The sequence below is a fragment of the Clupea harengus genome, chromosome 13, assembly GCF_900700415.2.
Source record: "Clupea harengus chromosome 13, Ch_v2.0.2, whole genome shotgun sequence".
NCBI lineage: Eukaryota > Metazoa > Chordata > Actinopteri > Clupeiformes > Clupeidae > Clupea > Clupea harengus.
The window spans coordinates 27,573,977-27,586,554 of record NC_045164.1 but is presented as its reverse complement, the minus strand read 5'-3'; the positions used below and the strand labels follow the sequence as shown (position 1 = coordinate 27,586,554).

At 44.1% G+C, this 12,578-nt stretch overlaps 2 protein-coding genes across 2 annotated transcripts in view; one reads left to right on the top strand and one right to left on the bottom strand.

Moving 5' to 3' along the window:
• The window catches only part of LOC105892863 (integrin alpha-9), a 197,096-nt gene that overhangs the window by 126,704 nt on the left and 57,814 nt on the right, over positions 1 to 12,578 (top strand). The window lies entirely within an intron of this gene.
• LOC105892859 (transmembrane protein 87A) lies at positions 816 to 12,338 on the bottom strand. Its single transcript, XM_031579636.2, has 20 exons — positions 12,137 to 12,338; positions 11,187 to 11,247; positions 10,928 to 11,019; positions 10,713 to 10,847; positions 10,479 to 10,532; positions 10,328 to 10,381; positions 10,022 to 10,115; positions 9,756 to 9,817; positions 8,715 to 8,898; positions 8,344 to 8,443; positions 8,040 to 8,133; positions 6,267 to 6,338; positions 5,676 to 5,784; positions 5,321 to 5,379; positions 4,501 to 4,604; positions 4,116 to 4,189; positions 3,952 to 4,022; positions 3,140 to 3,192; positions 2,917 to 2,947; positions 816 to 2,564 (listed from the first exon to the last, which is right to left on the bottom strand). Exons 1-20 carry the CDS (start codon positions 12,299 to 12,301, stop codon positions 2,523 to 2,525), a joined length of 1,710 nt encoding a protein of 569 aa, XP_031435496.1. The 5' UTR covers positions 12,302 to 12,338; the 3' UTR covers positions 816 to 2,522.

The window sequence follows — 12,578 nt, the reverse complement described above, 5'->3', positions numbered from 1 at the left end:
TGCTTTGTAAACTAAATCTTGGTGTTTTTGTGGAAAATGCTGCATGTTCCTGTAGAAGCTTTAATAATTCTAACACTGAATCAGATCAGTTTTGTTTACATTCATACACAATATATATTATAGCTTTTGTCCAAACGTACATTCATACACAATATATATTATAGCTCTTGTCTAAACGTACATTCATACACAATATATATTTTAGCTCTTGTTCAAACGAACATTCATACACAATATATATTATAGCTCTTGTCCAAACGTACATTCATACACAATATATATTATAGCTCTTGTCCAAACGTACATTCATACACAATATATATTATAGCTCTTGTCCAAACATGAATCAAGTGCTTTTAAATCTCAGTTACACCCCATGCATGACATGTATCATTCAATTCTTAGTTGAAGCCTTTGAATTTAATTCTTGATTGAACTTCAGAGAAATCTGAAGGAGCGCTGGTGTTGAGGCTTGGATGCCCCCTTGTGGAATCTAAAGGTAAGGCAAGCACACAATGGCCAAAATATGAGATCTGCCCCATCAGAACAAAGGTTTTGTTGACCTGAATACTAAGATATGAAATAGAAGCCAAGTGTTAACTGTAAACATGCTCTGAAAAGTTCCTATACATTTGAGATGAAATGTGGAACATGGCAAAGTTCACAGGGACTGGTTTTGAATATGTTATACTTGGTCTACAGTACCTGAACAGGAGGAATCATCACCTTAGTGGAACCCAGTATTTCGATGTATTTGTAATCAAGCATGTTTAAAGGAGACTAAAAGCACCACAAAAGGAACGAGGGACACAGAATAATATAAATATTTGTCTGTTTATTCATAACTTAACCAAACCAATCCAAGTTTTTGTAAAGATGGAGAAAACATGCTTCCTATGTTCATCATCACACAGAGGCATATTTTTGGTAAAAATATGAGTTTGTCTAGTGAATGAATGGGTTTATAATATCTCAACCACCAACTTCAGAGTTCTTAGGAGATAGAATGGAACAGACCATCGTGTTGTTCTAATATTCGTGAAATATATTATGTACTATAATATATTATACTGCCTCAAATTCATGTACCGCAACACTAATCATGATCAGTTAGACTTGAAATCAAGTCCTGACAATGAAAATGCTTCAAGTTCAAGTTTAAGAGTAAAACCCTCTTGGTTTACCGATACTGCAGTCAGTCTGTGTATCAAATTCTAGCTTCACAGAAAACACTCTTCCCACACTTTGTGGACATCAGTTGGAAGGGGGATAACAGTCATCCAATCACATATTTACATTAAATAAAAAAAAAAGCAGATTAACCAATATTAATCTCTTATTATTAATCAACTAAAACAGGGAGAGAGAGAGAGAGAGAGAAGAGGAATAACATCAAAAGCAGAAAGAAAAGAACCAAGGCGTGTCTGTGATCATTAAGTACACTTTTACAAAAACAACATGAAGAGAAAGATGAAGCGAAAGAGGACTACTCTGGATCTAGGGTTGTTGAAGGATGAACGGCACCTCTATGCTGACACGGTTAGCCCTGCATTGGAACGGCAGCCACCCTCGTCCTCGTCCTCGTCCTCGCCCTCGCCCTCGAGCTCGCCCCACAGCAGGTCTGCATATTTCATGTCACAGCTGACAGCTTGACACGACACACATAAACTGGAGGCCCATCCTGGGACTGCATGACAAGCACACTTGGATGTACATGTACACACGCACGCGCACGCAAATATACACACACGGAAATACACACACGCGCACGCACGCACACAAATATACATACACGGAAATATACACGTAAATACACACGGACGGACGCACACACACACACGCGCGCACGCATACATGTAAATACACACACACACAATCATATCAGACACATACAGTATTTCACATTATATTTTCAGACAGCAAACCCTGCTCCACACGGAGACATGAATAACACATGTGTACAAGACTGTGTCAAAGCAACAGAAGGAAAGAACTTAGAATCTCAACTTTTGGTCAACCAGAACTGCCACCCACCCCATTCCATCCTAAGTTAAAGTGACTTGGTCCTGCCGCACAACCTTGCCAGTTGAAAAACACAGAAGCAGAAGAGAGAAAAACAAAACAAACAGTCATGATGTGCTATGATGGTCAGCTCCCTCTTTACAGTGGACAAGATGAGGGCAGCTTTGTTCCTTTGAGGAGGAGTTCACTGAACGGAGTTGGTTAAACGGATTTGTAAACGATGGCCAGGACACCAGGTGCACGAGGGTGACGGGAGTGTGTTTTAGACTTTCATGAAGGAACTGTGAGGTAACACCTCTATCTGAGAAACCCCACGAGGCAAGCATCAGCCCTCAGCTCTGGCAGGCAGAACCCTTCCCCGGCCTCTGCTAGGAGCAGCCTCTCGTTGCTTAGTGTTCAGACATCCCTCTGCAGCGAGGGCCGATGGGCGTAGTCTGTAGTCTGGCCAGCAGGGGGAGCCACGTCGAGCAGGGCAGAGAAGCACCGCTTTCCCCAAAACGCTACTCCATCTTGGACATCTCGTATTTTGTGGTCATGATTTCCTAGAGAGAGAGAGAGAGAGCGAGAAAGTAAGTGAGAAAGAAAGAAAGAAAGAAAGAAAGAGAGAGAGAGAGAGAGAGAGAGTGAGTAAGTGAGTGAGAAGCCTGTTGAGCCCACAGTCTTACAAGAAAGATGTAGTTTATGAAAGATGTAGTTTATGAAAGATGTAATTTATGAAAGATGTAGTTAATGAAAGATGTAGTTAATGAAAGATGTTGTTTATGCGCAAGAGAACTTCATGTGAAATAAGGAACAAATGAACGTGGGCTCAACAGAGTGACAGCAGGTCAACATGGAGAAAACAACACAAACACAAACACAAACACAAACACAAACACAAACACAAACACAAACCTCATCAGAGTCCAGAAGAACAGGAAGTGCCCTAAAAAGAAAAACACAGAAACGGAATCAAGCCCTTTGTATGCATTTTAAATTCCATTCCATATGAAAAGAGACAGGATGCCTTCATCCCATCTCGAGCTAATCTAAGCGTTCACCAGCGAGCTCCTCAGGGTCACCCCAGTGCTTACGGGTGAGAGAGAGAGGGGAGAGGAGGGGAGAGGAGCGTACTTACACATCGGACAGTGATGTAGGGATGTTCTCCTCCACCCACTTCAAGTCTTCATCCTGAAGAGAAATAATAAATGCTAAATGGACTGCATTTATAGAATGCTTTTCTATTCATGGAGCACTCAAAGCGCTTTACAGATGAATGCCTCAGACATCTACCCATTCACACACCGATCGTGTGTCTGCGTGTGTGTGTGTGTGTGTGCGTCTGTGTCTGTGTGTGTGTGTGTCTGTGTGTGTGTGTGTCTGTGTGTGTGTGTGTCTGTGTGTGTGTGTCTGTGTGTCTGTGTGTCTGTGTGTGTCTGTGTGTGTCTGTGTGTGTCTGTGTGTGTCTGTGTGTGTCTGTGTGTGTCTGTGTGTGTCTGTGTGTGTCTGTGTGTGTGTGTGTGTGTGTCTGTGTGTGTGTGTGTGTGTGTGTGTGTGTGTGTCTGTGTGTGTGTGTGTGTGTTTGTGTGTGTGTGTCTGTGTGTGTCTGTGTGTGTCTGTGTTTGTGTGTCTGTGTGTGTCTGTGTGTGTCTGTGTTTGTGTGTCTGTGTTTGTGTGTCTGTGTGTGTGTCTGTGTGTCTGTGTGTGTGTCTGTGTGTGTGTGTCTGTGTGTCTGTGTGTGTGTCTGTGTGTGTGTCTGTGTGTGTGTCTGTGTGTGTGTGTGTGTGTGTCTGTGTGTGTGTCTGTGTGTGTGTCTGTGTGTGTGTCTGTGTGTGTCTGTGTGTGTCTGTGTGTGTCTGTGTGTGTGTGTGGTTACCAGCGAGCTCATTTGACTGTGTCCGTGTCAGGATCCAATGAAAGCCCTGGTCATGTGATCAGGTTCATACTCACTGGATTGGCTGCAGGTTTGGGTGCTGTGCCATTGGCATCACTCTTGGTTGATCTCAGCTTTATTCCGTCGGCTAAACGGACAGGAGGGAAACCCGTTAGCAACTTGCAGCCAGGACCCCCCACACAATGATCTCATCTCCAAAACCCTCTTATAATGATCATACCCAGATTAGCAGACACGAGGAACTCCTCGATCTCCTCATCGTCAGAGTCGTCCATCAAAGGCGTAAACGCATACCTAAGAGCAGAACAACACAGAGACAAGATATCAATGCTGCGTTCCATGAAGAGAGAGACAGAGCTCAGGCGATATCAATGCTGTGTTCCATGAACAGAGAGACAGAGCTCAGGCGATATAAATGCTGTGTTCCATGAACAGAGAGACAGAGCTCAGGCGATATCAATGCTGTGTTCCATGAAGAGAGAGACAGAGCTCAGGCGATATCAATGCTGCGTTCCATGAAGAGAGAGACAGAGCTCAGGCGGTACTGAAAATCTAAAAAAAACTAGAGCATGTTGAACCAGTGACGGGACAGTAATGGCGCTCACCTTTGATTGTTTGCAGACGGTCTCCATAGGAACATGATGACCAGCAGAATGATGGAGAACAAGAACCTCCAGAAGGCATCATCCACCCACAGCTCCATCCAGTCCTACAGCAGAGAGAGAGCAGAGAGAGAGAGAGAGGGAGCAGAGAGAGGAGAGAGAGAGAGAGGGAGGGAGAGAGAGAGAGAGAGAGAGTGCAGAGAGAGAGTGCAGAGAGTGAGAGCAGAGAGAGTGCAGAGAGAGTGCAGAGAGAGAGAGCAGAGAGAGAGGGAGAGCAGAGAGAGAGAGAAAGAGAGAGAGAGCAGAGAGAGAGCAGAGAGAGTGAGAGCCGAGAGAGAGAGAGAGAGAGAGAGAGAGAACACGTGTGGGAGTCACACACAGGTGTACTTCCTGGTTAGAGCTATATAATAATAATCATAATATATACTGTAGTTTATTGTATATAATAATAATAAATAAATAATGTAGTTTATTGTATATAATAATAATAAATACTGTAGTTTATTGTATATAATAATAATAATAATAATAATAAAATATACTGTAGTTTATTGTATATAATAATAATAATAATAATAATAATAATAATAAAATATATACTGTAGTTTATTGTATATAATAATAATAATAAGAAGAAGAATATATACTGTAGTTTATTGTATATTATAATAATAATACTAATAAAAATATAAATATACACTGTAGTTTATTGTATATAATAACAATAATAATACATACTGTAGTTTATTGTATATAATAATAATAATAATAATAATAATAACTGTAGTTTATTGTAAGCGCAAGAGGAATCAGCTGCACTCACTGACTGACAATCTGCAAAGCGGAACTTTTTTGTCGTCCAGACCATGAAGATGATGGAGGCTGAAACCAAGGAGAGACATCAGAATGGATGAAGTCAGCAAGACACACAACACTGACCTCCGACCTGTGACCTCAGGAGAGAAACCATCTCAGTACTCACCAATGACAGACACACAACTCTGACCTGTGACCTGTGACCTCCGGAGAGAAACCGTCTCAGTACTCACCAATGACAGACACACACAACTCTGACCTCCGACCTCCGGAGAGGAACCATCTCAGTACTCACCAATGACAGACACACAACTCTGACCTGTGACCTCCGACCTCAGGAGAGAACCCATCTCAGTACTCACCAATGACAGCGAAGATGAGCGTGTTGGTGAAGTGTCGGTACAGGGACAGCTTGACGGGGTTCCTCCGCAGCTTCAGTGTCTTGATGGTTTGAGCCAAACTCACGAATATGTTCAAGGCGGTCAAGGAAACATGTGACATAAGACGTGGAGCAGAGGCTCATCTCAAGACACACACACACACACACACACACACAGCAGAACACACCCGTGAATACCCCAAGAGCACACACACACACACACAACCCTCAACAGTTTCAGAGGTCCGTGGGAAAAGTCTGTGCATAAAAGCTGTATACCTCCATCTCTCACGTACACACACACACACACACGTACACACACACACACACACACACACACACACACACACACGCAAGCGCAAACACGCATGCACAAACATGCACGCACACACGCATGCACACACACACACACAAGTGCTCAAGCTCACTCACACACACACACACACAAGTGCTCAAGCTCACACATGCACATGCACAGGACAGACTGGGGGAGGGGCCAAGAGCAGAGTCGGGGGGGGGGGGGGGGGGGGTCCAGTAGAGAAGCAGTTTTAAAGTTTACAGTTTTAAAGGATATCCACCAGCAGAGGGAGGAGTCAAGCAGAGCCAGGGGAATGTTGGCTAGCAGGGCCAGGTCAGAATCCTTCGCCTGAGAGAGAGGAGTCGTCCAGAGGGACCGGGACAGGGGGAGAGAGGGAGAGGGAGAGAGGGAGAGAGGGAGAGAACCGTGAGGAACACAGAGAGAATGCAGAACACCAGGAGAAGAACCAGATAGAACGGATGGGAAGGAGAGGTGTGTGTGACCCAGAATCACCAGAATCACCAGCGCGCAGATCACCACCAGTTACCCCTTTCAATCCTCCCCAGTGCACTCTGGGTAAACTACATCATGCACACTTGAAGCCTGTTAAGATTCCTCGTTCCCGAGCAGTTCTGCTCACTGGCACCACCCTGTGGGCTGGGCAGTGAGTCTGGGATGTGCGCCATCTTAAAGGATATGTACCAGGTGGCAGCGGAGTCAAGCATGGCTAGAACCACGACTGCTATGAGGTTAGACCCATTGTCCCGACCCTTTCAGACACACACACACACACACACACACAAAAGAAAACACACTAAGCATTCTTACCTACCACCGCAGACTTTCATCAAATACTACGAATTTCAGTCTCTAACTACTGGTAATACATGATCAATGAACAACTAAAGAATTAGCAATTCATCTTTTCGCCAAGCTGCCCTCACATACCCCCCCCCCACTCTCCCAGAGACATTCTGCCCTAACCCCCCCCCCCCCCTCTCACTCTCCCAAAGACATTCTGCCCCCCCCCCCCAAAGACATTCTGCCCTAACCCCCCCCCTCTCCCAGAGACATTCTGCCCTAACCCCCCCCCCCCTCCCCCAGAGACATTCTGCCCAAACCCCCCCCCCCCCCTCCCAGAGACACTCTGCTGCCTGGACACACTCTCTAAAGCAGCCTAAAAACACACACAGAGCTCCTTTTACAAGGTAAGGCATCTGTGGCCTGATGAATGAACACACTTTGGAAGGGGTGCCCAAAATATTCCAAACGGGCAATTCAGCCCCGTCTCCAGCTGGAGCAGCACGGGTGTAAAGGATGGGACTGTTAGCGGCGTCTCCCCCGGGCACCCCAGCGGGGAGGACAGACTCATCATTTATCACCGTCATTTGAATTTGTGTGTGTGTGTGTGTGTGTGTGTGTGTGTGTGTGTGTGTGTGTGTGTGTGTGAGTGTGTATGTATGTGAACGTGTTTGTGTGTGTGTGCGAGTGTGTGTGTGTATGTGAACGTGTTTGTGTGTGTGTGTGTGAGAGTGAGTATGTATGTATGTGAACGTGTGTGTGTGTGTGTGTGTGTATGTGAACGTGTTTGTGTGTGTGTGTGTGTGTGTGTGTGTGAGAGAGTGAGTATGTATGTATGTGAACGTGTGTGTGTGTGTGTGTGTGTGTGTATGTGTGTGAGAGTGAGTATGTATGTATGTGAACGTGTGTGTATGTGAACGTGTGTGTGTGTGTGTGAGAGAGAGTGAGTGTGTATGTATGTGAACGTGTTTGTGTGTGTGTGCGAGTGTGTGTGTATGTGAACGTGTTTGTGTGTGTGTGTGAGAGTGAGTATGTATGTATGTGAACGTGTGTGTGTGTGTGTGTGTGTGTGTGTGTGTGTATGTGAACGTGTGTGTGTGTGTGTGTATGTGAACGTGTTTGTGTGTGTGTGTGTGTGTATGTGAATGTGTATGTGTGTGTGTGTGTGTGTGTGTATGTGAATGTGTGTGTGTGTGTGTGTGTGTGTGTGTGTATGTGAATGTGTGTGTGTGTGTGTGTTCTCTTTACCCCAGTGATCCTCAGGAAGCCTTCAATGGCAGCGAAGGAAAAGTACAGCACCCCCAAGCCCACCACTCTGTGCATCACCGTGCCAAGACGAGGCCTAGAACACACACACACACACACACACACACACACACACACACACACACACACACACACACACACACACACACACACACACACACACACACACACACACACACACACACACACACACACACACAAAAACACAAGAACAGAAACAGAGTCAGACACACTGACAGGAACCTTGTAGCTGCTTTTTTTGAGTGTTAGTGGTTTGGACACTCACTTGACTATGCCGTATCCAAGGCTGACAATGATGACGAGCAGCCGAGCCAGAGTCCTCTTGAGGGCAGAGACGAGCTCCGCAAAGATCAGTAGGGCTTGGGCTGATCAATAAACACAACAAAGAAAGGTCACTCTCTCAGTGAGGAGACACAGCGGACACAGATGAACACCAGCAGAACCACTGCTCAGGTAGGACACGCAACAGACAAAATCAGCCTTTATGTCTCCGACCAACTCAAAGCTGAGAAAATTAAAAAAAAAAAATCACAGAAAATCTCACAGGTTGACTACTGCCTGGCAAACCCCCTGGTATCATGCACCACGCTACGCCAGCCCCCCCCCCCCCCCCGGGAGACTGTAAATGCCACTCACTGGCTTGCCCCACTGTGTTGGTGTTCTCATATTCGGCACAGAAGACGGCCATCTCCACCATGCCCAGGAAGATGACCCCGGCGATCCAGAACTGGATTCTCAGCAGGTCCTTCCAGTAGCAGGCTGCCCAGACGAACCAGAGCAAGGCGTAGAGGATGTACACCACACACATCACCATGTAGAACTGAGGGATGGGGGACAGGACACACTTATTTACATATACGACACACTTATTTACTTATACAACACACTTATTTACATATACGACACACTTATTTACTTATACGACACACATATTTACATATAGGACACACAAATACGGCCCACTTATTTACATATAGGACACACATACTTCACATTCCACAATGACACATCATGACTAGCTACATTGCTGGACTGCTGTTTGCTATAAGTCAAGTCTTAAGGACTCTAGGAAGGGATTTTTTTTCTAACTAAGCTTTGTCACGCATAGCGTCATCTAACTAAGCTTTGTCACGCATAGCGTCATCTAACTAAGCTTCGTCACGCATAGCGTCATCTAACTAAGCTTCGTCACGCATAGCGTCATCTAACTAAGCTTCGTCACGCATAGCGTCATCTAACTAAGCTTCGTCACGCATAGCGTCATCTAACTAAGCTTCGTCACGCATAGCATCATCTAACTAAGCTTCGTCACGCATAGCGTCATCTAACTAAGCTTCCTCGAGCATAGCGTCATCTAACTAAGCTTCGTCAGGCATAGCGTCATCTAACTAAGCTTCGTCAGGCATAGCGTCATCTAACTAAGCTTTGTCACGCATAGCGTCATCTAACTAAGCTTCGTCACGCATAGCGTCATCTAACTAAGCTTCGTCACGCATAGCGCGATAATCGAATCCAGGGATGAGAGGAGTGGCAGAGAAATGACGCTGCCTTGAGTTCCACAGCTGATTGGAATCGTAAAAGACCACAGAATCACACTAACTACCAGAGAGCGCACAACCACAACTCTATGGTGGTCCATCTCAGGGAAAATTAGAATGATAAAAAAAAAACACTCACTATCATCAGGGGCCACTCGGTGATAGAGATGAAGCCGTGTGTGCCCTTCATCACCACACTGACTGAAGGCAGATAAACAAACAAACAAACAAACAAACAAACAAACAAGAGAAGTGACTTTGGGGGTCTTTCCAGATCACAGGAAAGGGGAGGGAAGGGTGTATGTACAGTGCATGCAATCAATAGTCTGTCCTGCATGCAGCGGGCGCCTGGTAGTTTGGATATAGCTGCAGCTTAGCACGCAGACCTACAGCGTTCCTGCTCACCTGTTAAATTCCAGTCCGACTCTGGCTTGGTCGACGTTATCTTCACCACCAGCAAGTAAGGGCCGTCTCTCCATGTGGTCGCGATTACATCAGCCTTTAGAAAGACAGCCTTCGTCAAATAAGGGGAATTTCATGGACTGCGAACTTCTTACTTATATTATCTTAATATTTATTTAGTATTACACAGAATGTGATTTGGAATTCACTGCAACGAATGCAATATAATATAGTGCATAAAATAATGAAATTAAAACCTTTCACGGTTACAGAATTATTTACAGAATCTTTCATGAAATGGTGAATTACCGGAACTCCTTGTTTGTCAACCTCTTCGGTTAGCCACCTGGTGTCGTTTTCATTCTAATTTGACACAAATGAGAGACATGTGGACGTGCAGAGGAGGTTCAGGAATGCTAAAAGCCCTTAAAGCACATGTTTGACCTCAGGGCCCTCTCACCTGTACGCCATTCTCTGACGGTGGTTTTACATCGCGCGGTTCTGCTTTGGTTTTCTAAAGAGAAAAATGACAATGAAGTTACTCCTTAAAGAAAATATATCAGACAAGGAATGCAGTTCTAGTATTAGAAACAAGGAAAAGTGAACAACATCTACACATTCATTAGTATAACTGATAAAATAACACACCCAAGGCAGAAACACCATACTAGATGAGAAGTCTGAATAAACTTACATTTAGACTGGAAAACATGGACATCTCCTTATTGCACGTTATGGGTTTATACCTGTGCTCAAGGCATTCTCCCATGCCTAATGGGTTGGGGTCTAGCCCCTCGCCCCTGCTTAGGGGTGTCCTCTCATACATTTCCTGAAGACAGAAATCCCACAATAATTACAATTATAAATTACAGCAATTACCATTAGACTCACTGATTAGACATGACTTACTTCAATGTTGTTGAACTCATTGTGACAGGGGTAGAACTTTAAATACCACTGAACGGTAAATTTCACCTCTTCGGGACAGTTGAAAGATATTACTGAAGGATGGAGATAAGACAGGATAAACAACTTCCATAATGAAAAGAATAGAAAGAAAACGAGACTTGGTGTGTAGAATATGAGGTAGGAAAACCAACATTCTTGTGTATAATATGTTCTGCTTGAAAGTCACATAGGTTAAGGGATTAGTTAAAAGTTCACATACCTTTCAATTTTACATCTGTTCCACTGTACATGGATTTCCTTATGAGCAAGGGTTTGGATGTCTAAAAAAAAAGACCAAGGCAATTTCGAATTATCATGACAAGAAAAGAAACTCACTATATTAAAAATCTGGAAAAGTCAATCGTGTCAGTCAGGTTTGATGGCTTTGCTGGGCGTAGGCTATTGCTTTACAAAGCTTTCCTCTGATACTGGACTGATACTGGAGAGGCAGCCTCAATGGAAAGATTAGCTAACCTGGGTTAAATTATTTATAGTATGTGCCACATGGAATAGTAGCCTACTGTCGAATGCAGTATAAATAGAGAAATACTTAATAACTGAAGAACTGACTACTTTCAAAACAACTCTTCCTTCAAACTCATAATTACCACTTGCTATCAGACAAGATTTCTTATTGACTGTCAGAACAATTAGGGACTGCTGCTAGCAATGGCAGTCTGGCTAACAAGCGAGCTGACCAGCTACAGTAACAACAAATCCCAACACTCTATGAATATGTTGTTGTCCATTATGAAACCGCTAACTGCAAGATTGTTGATCAAAACCCCGTACATGGTGGATAGTTGGTGAAATCGACAATATAATGGCAAAGAGCTAAGTTAAGTAACGTTAGCTAGCTATTGTTGATGGTATAGTTAACATCCTGCTGAAATGGCTAACTTAACTAGCCAGATAGCATAGCACAGCTGGCAGGCTCCATCAAACAGAACACCAGAGATCCCAATCACCCTTTAGTTCGAAGATTAACAACACAGAAGTAAACCCAACATTGCCAAGATAGTCGTTCTTAAGGAGCTGCCATATACTACTCTTGGAAGTGTTAGCCCGGTGGAATATCACACCAAAGCTTGCCGCATAACGATGGCTGTTAGCTAGCTAGCTGAGGTTAACTGAACAGATTTGTGTTCACGAATTTACAACAACACTTACATTGACAACGGTTATTGTCCATTGTCCTGTCTCCGGAGCTGCAGCAATGTCGGCCACACAACAACTTATAAAGATCCCTGAGAGAAACAGCATCCAAGGCTTCTGTAACAGACCTCTGCAGCCCATCACACAACGCTGCACAGAGGCAGCCATGTTGTCTGTCATATAGATAGCCGTCTGACTCAATGGTCACTGCCAACTCACCTGAACGTAAGTGACGTCAATGTCACCTGAGTTCTGAAGACGTGGTGTGTGGGAGCAGATACACTCACTAAAAACAGAATCATGGAACTGTATTCTTTTTCTATGGTTCGTATCTAATGTTTTATGAATCAGCAGTTGTGATCCCAGACTATATCTAGGTTTGTCATTACATTAAGATGAAGTTAGATTTAGCAAACTATTCAAGCAATCACAAAAAAAACGTAACTACACATAATTG

Bases quoted from the DNA above. Each gene is read 5' to 3' on its own strand.
- LOC105892859 (XM_031579636.2), bottom strand. From the start codon at position 12,301: ATGACAGACAACATGGCTGCCTCTGTGCAGCGTTGTGTGATGGGCTGC. The intron at 11,248-12,136 runs GTAAGTGTTGTT...CTTTTTTTTTAG, and splicing joins GGACAATAACCGTTGTCAAT to ACATCCAAACCCTTGCTCAT. The intron at 8,444-8,714 runs GTGAGTGGCATT...TTTATTGATCAG, and splicing joins CAACACAGTGGGGCAAGCCA to CCCAAGCCCTACTGATCTTT.